Source organism: Nematolebias whitei, chromosome 12, assembly GCF_014905685.2.
Source record: "Nematolebias whitei isolate Nwh7 chromosome 12, NemWhi1, whole genome shotgun sequence".
In the NCBI taxonomy this organism is placed as follows: Eukaryota; Metazoa; Chordata; class Actinopteri; order Cyprinodontiformes; family Rivulidae; genus Nematolebias; species Nematolebias whitei.
Genome location: NC_056509.1, coordinates 48,841,673 through 48,849,019, shown reverse-complemented (window position 1 = coordinate 48,849,019; position 7,347 = coordinate 48,841,673). Strand labels below are relative to the sequence as shown.

At 45.0% G+C, this 7,347-nt stretch overlaps 1 protein-coding gene across 1 annotated transcript in view; it reads right to left on the bottom strand.

Moving 5' to 3' along the window:
- cfap61 (cilia and flagella associated protein 61) overlaps window positions 1-7,347 on the bottom strand; it is a 41,679-nt gene that overhangs the window by 18,059 nt on the left and 16,273 nt on the right. The window contains exons 10-13 of the mRNA XM_037685232.1: window positions 6,724-6,852; window positions 6,320-6,447; window positions 602-691; window positions 352-520 (exon numbers count right to left, since the gene is read on the bottom strand). Coding sequence (XP_037541160.1) covers window positions 352-520; window positions 602-691; window positions 6,320-6,447; window positions 6,724-6,852 — 516 coding nt within the window. The remainder of the gene's footprint in view (window positions 1-351; window positions 521-601; window positions 692-6,319; window positions 6,448-6,723; window positions 6,853-7,347) is intronic.

Below are 7,347 nucleotides of genomic sequence, written 5' to 3'. Positions count from 1 at the left end.
AACAGGGACACATGGACAGTCAGCAGAGACATGTGGACACTCAACAGAGTGTTCAAGGTCAGACAGAGTCCCATCCTGTGAAAATGTTCTGACCCCAGAACCAGAACCTCCAACAAGAACTAAATGTGCCCTCTGCAGACTGATCAGAACTTTGACCCAGTTTCAAAGTGGACCTTTAGATGAGCCTCAGGCGTTCTGATCCATGACACCAGAACCATTTGGTTCTTATAAAGAAGGAATAAAAACATGGATCTGACCCAGTTCTGGTGCATTCAGACCTCAAACAAATCATTTCTACACTTTGGACCCAGTTGGCGTGGTCCAGAACCAGCAGTTTTTGTTCTGTCTCACCCGGTACTGAAGGCCCGTGCAGAGGATGAGACGGTCGTACAGAACCTTCTCACCACCGGACAGCACGATGTATTTGGACTGGCGTCTGATTTGGACCATCTTGCCGGTCAGAACCGTGACGCAGAGGAGCAGAGGAATCTGGGCCAGGTCTCTGGTGCTGTAGGCGTGGCTGCAGGTTCAGAACACAGGAGGTTCTGGACAAAGAACTGGACTGTACAGAACCAGATATCTGTGGGAACATTTGTTTCACCTCGTGGACAAGAAGCTGTCTTCTGGATCGCAAGGACTGACGAGACCACGGGTCGAAACCAGAACCAGGTTGGTGAACTTCAGGTGAGGGCTGTGAGGAGAGAGAAGCAGAACCAGAACCCTGACCCAGCAGTGACAGTATAGATTCATCCACTCACTGAGCCTCGAGGACTCAAAGAGCTGATTTCACAAAGAACGACGACGTCCACACAACAAAACACAACCATGTTCAAAACAGAGAAAGAGAAAAATAAATAGAAGAAATTAAATAAAAACTAAAACCGCTACATTATAAAACGGTGCCAATATAAAATACTAAAAACAGCAACATGTCCCTCCCTCCATCGATCCCGGTGACATCATCTACATGAGCGCTCCTACAAGAACCTGCAGATGTTGGATGCTGCAGATGTTGGATGCTGCAGATGTTGGATGTTGCAGATGTTGGATGCTGCAGATGTTGGATGCTGTCTATCATGGTGCACTAAGATTCATAACTGGCTGTAACTACCGTACCCACCACTGCACCCAGTATCCACTGGTTAACTGGTCACCATTAACTTCACACAGACTCTCCCACTGGTACATTTTCATCTTTAAATCACTTCCTGGTCTGCTGCCTTCATACATCTCCTCCTACATGTCTCTGTGTGAGTGCAGCTACAGCGTGCGCTCTCAGGACATCATTACCTGCAGTGTTCCCTCAGTGAGGACTGAACTAGACAAAAGGACCTTCTCCTACTCCGCTCCTGTTTCCTGGAATATCTTGTAAAAAGATCTGAAGCTCTCGACCTTTGACCTCTCTAAGTGTCTTTAAGAATCTGTTGGACTCCTGGCAGGGACCAATGCTGACATGTTCCTGTTTTTAGTTTCTACATTCACATTAGAATCTAGCTGTTTTTGTTACTTTCTTGCATCTTATTTTAATTTGTAAAAAATAATTAAAAACTCTGTGTGCCTTTTTATAACTGTCCACTGTTGTCTGTCTTTGTTAAACCAGGTGTCTCTGTAAATGAGTCCCGGAGGCTCAGTGAGACTCACCTGTAGAAATAAAGGTTGAATGAACAAAAAGGCTCTTTCCAAGTGTCTGGAATGAGTTTTGTCTCATGGACGGTTAAAGATGTGGGACACCGGTACTGTGATGATATGAGCGGCCAGCCTTAAGAAATAAGGTGGAAGTTCAACTGGTCCTGCAGATATTTTAGTCTAGACCAGGGCTCCCGAACCGTTTTGAGACTGAGAGCTACTTCAGTGGGACCGAGACACGAAGAGCTACTTGTTTGATACAAATGTGCACGGCTGACCTTTAATTATAGTATTAACAACGATATACTTACATACATGTGAATATATGACTGCCTGGTCACATCTGACCTGTATTATTAAAAACTCCCCACAGTGATTATCAGTAAGGAGTTTGCATGATAAATATGATCAATTATTACTGATAATCAGTAATTAGAACTCTCCATCAAGAACTTGAGTCCTCAGTTTGAATCTTTGTTTGGTTCTTCTCTGCAACTACATTGTTCCGAGCTGTGACCAGGAGTGTGGGTGGTTGTTTGTCTCTTTGTCTGTCTCTGGGACGGACTGGAGACTTGTCCTGGGTGTCTCTGGGATGGACTGGAGATTTGTCCTGGGTGTCTCTGGGGCGGACTGGAGACTTGTCCTGGGTGTCTCTGGGATGGACTGGAGACTTGTCCTGGGTGTCTCTGGGACGGACTGGAGATTTGTCCTGGGTGTCTCTGGGATGGACTGGAGACCTGTCCTGGGTGTCTCTGGGACGGACTGGAGACATGTCCTGGGTGTCTCTGGGACGGACTGGAGATTTGTCCTGGGTGTCTCTGGGACAGACTGGAGACATGTCCTGGGTGTCTCTGGGACGGACTGGAGATTTGTCCTGGGTGTCTCTGGGACAGACTGGAGACATGTCCTGGGTGTCCCCTGCCTTCACCCAAAAGCAGTGAGACTGGTTCCAGTCCCAAACAAAGGGGACATAATGGAGTTTTTTTCCATTGACCCATTATTTATCCGGGTCGTCTCACTGAGCCACGAGAACTCATTTCAAGAGAGACCTGTTTTGGGAGCAGATGTTGGGGGTTGAGTGCCTTGCTCAGGGGCCCAGGCTGGAGCAGATGAGGGTGGAGGCAGGTGTGGATGATTTACTACAGCAGAAAACTGATATTTAAACATAAACTACCATTTCTTTTATCTTAATCTCAGTCAGTAACATTTGAAGTCCAGTGTATTTTATAAATATTTTAACTGTTTTGTAGGAATAATGAACATATTTGTAACATTCATTCAAAATTTGCCTTTTACTATTAACAACTTCTGTAACATTTTTAATAACCTATTAAGAGTGAAACCTTCCAGTGAAGCTCTGTTTGCTCCGTTTTATTTATAACACTTCAGAAGAACTCCAACTTGTAGATACAAATGATCAGTAATATAAAAAACTAACTGGCATTTTTAAATGAATCATGTGACATTAGTAATGATCCTCACATCTGCAGCATTTTATTCTTCTTATTATTATTAATAATAAGAAGAAAATAATACTTTATTTATCAGGCCCTTTAAAATAACCACAGCTGCAACAAAGTGCTGCACAAACTGGATTCCAAAAAAGTTTGGACACTAAACAAATTGTGAATAAAAACTGAATGCAATGATGTGGAGATGGCAAATGTCAATATTTTATTCGTAATATAACATAGATGACAGATCAAAAGTTTAATCTGAGTAAATGTAACATTTTAAAGGACAAATATGTTGATTCAAAATTTCACAGTGTCAACAAATCCCAGCAAACTTGGGACAAGTAGCAATAAGTGGCTGGAAAAAGGAAATTGAGCATATAACGAACAGCTGGAAGACCAATTAACACTAATTAGGTCAACTGACAACCTGATTGGGTATAAAAAGAGCTTCTCAGAGTGTCAGTGTCTCTCAGAAGCCAAGATGGTAAGAGGATCACCAATTCCACCATTGTTGCACAGAAAGATAGTGCAACAATACCAGAATGGTGTTACCCAGCATAAAATAGCAAAGACTTTTAAGTTATCATCATCAACCGTGCATAACATCATCAAAAGATTCAGAGAATCTGGAACAATCGCTGTGCGTAAGGGTCAAGGCCGTAAAACTCTACTGGATGCTCGTGATCTCCGGGCCCTTAAACGTCACTGCACCTCAAACAGGAATGCCACTGTCAAGGAAATAACAGAATGGGCTCAGGAATACTTCCAGAAAGCATTGTCAGTGAACACAATCCACCGTGCCATCCGCCGTTGCCAGCTGAAACTCTACAGTGCAAAGAGGAAGCCATTTCTAAGCAAGCTCCACAAGCTCAGCCGTTTGCACTGGGCCAGGGGTCATTTAAAATGGAGTGTGGCAAAATGGAAGACTGTTCTGTGGTCAGATGAGTCACGATTTGAAGTTCTTTATGGAACACTGGGACGCCACGTCATCCGGACCAGAGAGGACAAGGATAGCCCAAGTTGTTATCAACGCTCCGTTCAGAAGCCTGCATCACTGATGGTATGGGGTTGCATGAGCGCTTGTGGCATGGGCAGCTTGCATGTCTGGAAAGGCACCATTAATGCAGAGAACTATGTTCAGGTTCTAGAACAACATATGCTCCCATCTAGACGTCATCTCTTTCAGGGAAGACCCTGCATTTTTCAACACCATAATGCCAGACCACATTCTGCAGCAATCACAACATCATGGCTACGTAGGAGAAGGATCCGGGTACTGAAATGGCCAGCCTGCAGTCCAGATCTTTCACCTATAGAGAACATTTGGTGCATCATAAAGAGGAAGGTGCCACAAAGAAGGCCCAAGACGATTGAACAGTTAGAGGCCTGTATTAGACATGAATGGGAGAGCATTCCTATTTCTAAACTGGAGAAACTGGTCTCCTCTGTCCCCAGACGTCTGTTGAGTGTTGGAAGAAGAAGGGGGGATGCCACACAGTGGGAAAAATGGACTTGTCCCAACTTTTTTGGGATTTGTTGACGCCATGAAATTTGGAAACAACAGATTTTCCCCTTAAAATGATACATTCTCTCAGTTTAAACTTTTGATCTGTGACTTGTGTTCTATTCTGAATAAAATATTAGATGTTGGCACCTCCACATCATTGCATTCAGGTTTTATTCACTATTTGTTTAGTGGCCCAACTTCTTTGGAATCCGGTTTGTACATATAAAATCATTTTAACTAATCATCACATCATTTACTCTTTTTAAAGAAATTATTTTTCATATATTTCATCACTGCTTTTTTCAAGACCTCATCTGAAAATGTCTCATGAAATTTGTCTCCGCTTGTTCAAAGTGGTCTCTAACTCTGATCTTCTTCTGTCTGTTGTGAGACACCAGGGGGTGGTTAGCATTGAATTTAACGTGTTAGCTGGTGAAGTGTCGCTCCACGTTGTTTTGCTGCCACCACAGCCACTAATGATGCTGTGATTGCTAGTATCACTCAGCCCTCTGTGAATAGTAAACAGCCATCAGGTGCTAATGATCCATTGTTAGGCTGATGGTCCTTCTTGAGCATGTGATCAGCTGGTTTTGGTTGTCAGCAGCAAAACTGGTTGATCCACTCTAAGAAGGTGCTATTTAAGAGACTGAGCTGAAAACAGCACGTCAGACTGAGGAAGTCCTTTGGATGAGAGACGAAACGTTTCTACTTTTTTTTTTTTTGGTTTGTTTTTTGAACCCGTCCAGAAGACCAGATTTAACTTTTTTCGATTTTTCTACCTGGATTGTTGAGCAGCATTAGGATATTATCTCCAAGTGTTTTCAGGGACTTGTTCTGGACCACATAGAAAAAACTCTCTCCTGCCTTGAATGAGTGTCAGCACACCTACAGAGCAAACAGAGGATGCCTTAAACGTCACCCTCCACATTTCATGGGGCTCATCTGGAGCAGAACAGGGGCATATGTGAGGCGACTCTGCTTTTAACCCAGTTGATCCCAGCATACTAATCAGAAAGGAGCTGGATTTTGAAGACCACCTGAGTCTATGGGTCAAACATTTTATCGCCAGGCCTGTTACTAAGCATAGGAGCACCACAGGGGTGTGAGCTTAGCCCTGTCCTTTATTCCCTCTATACCTGAGACAGCACACCCAACAAGTAAAATCATAAAGTTGGCTGATGACACCACTGTTGTGGGTCTCATCTCAAACAGCAACAAGACCACCTACAGGACCACCAACAAGACCACCTACAGGACCACCTACAAGACCACCTACAGGACCACCTACAGGACCACCAACAAGACCACCTACAGGACCACCTACAAGACCACCTACAGGACCACTTACAAGGCCACCTACAGGACCACCTACAGGATCACCTACAGGACCACCAACAAGACCACCTACAGGACCACCTACAGGACCACCTACAAGACCACCTACAGGACCACCTACAGGACCACCTACAGGGATGAGGTCAGCAGACTGACAGGATGGTGTACAGACCACAACCTGTCCTACATCAGGATGACAAAGGAGCTCATCTTGGACTTCAGGCTGAAACAAGATGAGCTCCTGCCACTCAGGATAGGAGATGAGGAGGCGGAGCAGGTGAGAAGCTCTGTTTCTGAGAACACACACAGCAACAGCCGTAACAAGAACACAAACACCGCTGAACATGTTTAAGTTCAGTTATAATATTTGATTTGGATTGCAGAAGGGACTCACCACAAACAGAGCACCTCGAGGAAGGACAAAGCAGTGTCTGAAGCCCCCACCACCACAATCCTGCTGTTAACGGTGACCTTTGGCTCCATGGTTAACTTCCTGCTAATGAGGCTGAGAGCAAACGGGTCCTGAGAGGAGAGAAGGTCTTCATGTTTCTGACCCCTTCATTTGTCCTAAACTCAGCAAAACAGACTCTGACCTCTGTCTAGTTTAGTGTCCCAGTCTTTAAGACAGGAAAGTTTAAGAGAAACAGTTTGAACTAATCAATAACTAATGAATAATGGTGGTTAATTTGTCGTTCGAGTCAGCTCCTGAGCTGCGGCGTCTCCTACCAACAGCGCCCCTGCTGGTGTCTCCTCTCTAAAATTAATCTCCATTTGTCTGGCAGGAGTCTCTGGGCCCACCTGGTCCTCTGTGAGCTGCCGGGATGGGCCGTTGATGCCAAGCTCCTCCAGCGGGTAGATGATCTGCTGCCGGGGTCCAACAGGGACTGCGCAGTCCAGGACGGAGTCCAGAGGGTGGACGCAGGAGGTCTGAGGGCAGAGAAGGAGGTTCAACAGCTTCTGGATGCTCCAAAGGTCAAACTGTGCTAATGAGGCCCTGCAGGAGGTGATTACTCCTCAGCATGTAATTATTCACAGCTTCACCTCCCAGTCTGCTGCTGCAGGAGGAGGAGGTGAGGCAGAGCTGCTTCGACCCCCCAGCACAGAAACCTGACTCAGGCTAACTCCTGGTGTTTTTAGCTCGTGTTAGCATCTGTTTTCTGACTTTAGCTTGAGTTGATTGAAAAACATAAGACCTGGTTAGAGGTGGCCTAGTGGTGCATTGTTTGGAGCGGTTACCTCACAGCAAGAAGGTCACAGGTTTGCCTCCTGACCTCTCTGGGTGGAGTTTATGTGGAGTTATGTGTAGTTATGGAGTTACCTGGAGTTTTTTTGCTCAGACCAAAGTTTTAGCTCCTGCTATGAAAGTTTTAGCTCCTGCTATGAAAGTTTTAGCTCCTGCTATGCTAGTTTTAGCTCCTGCTA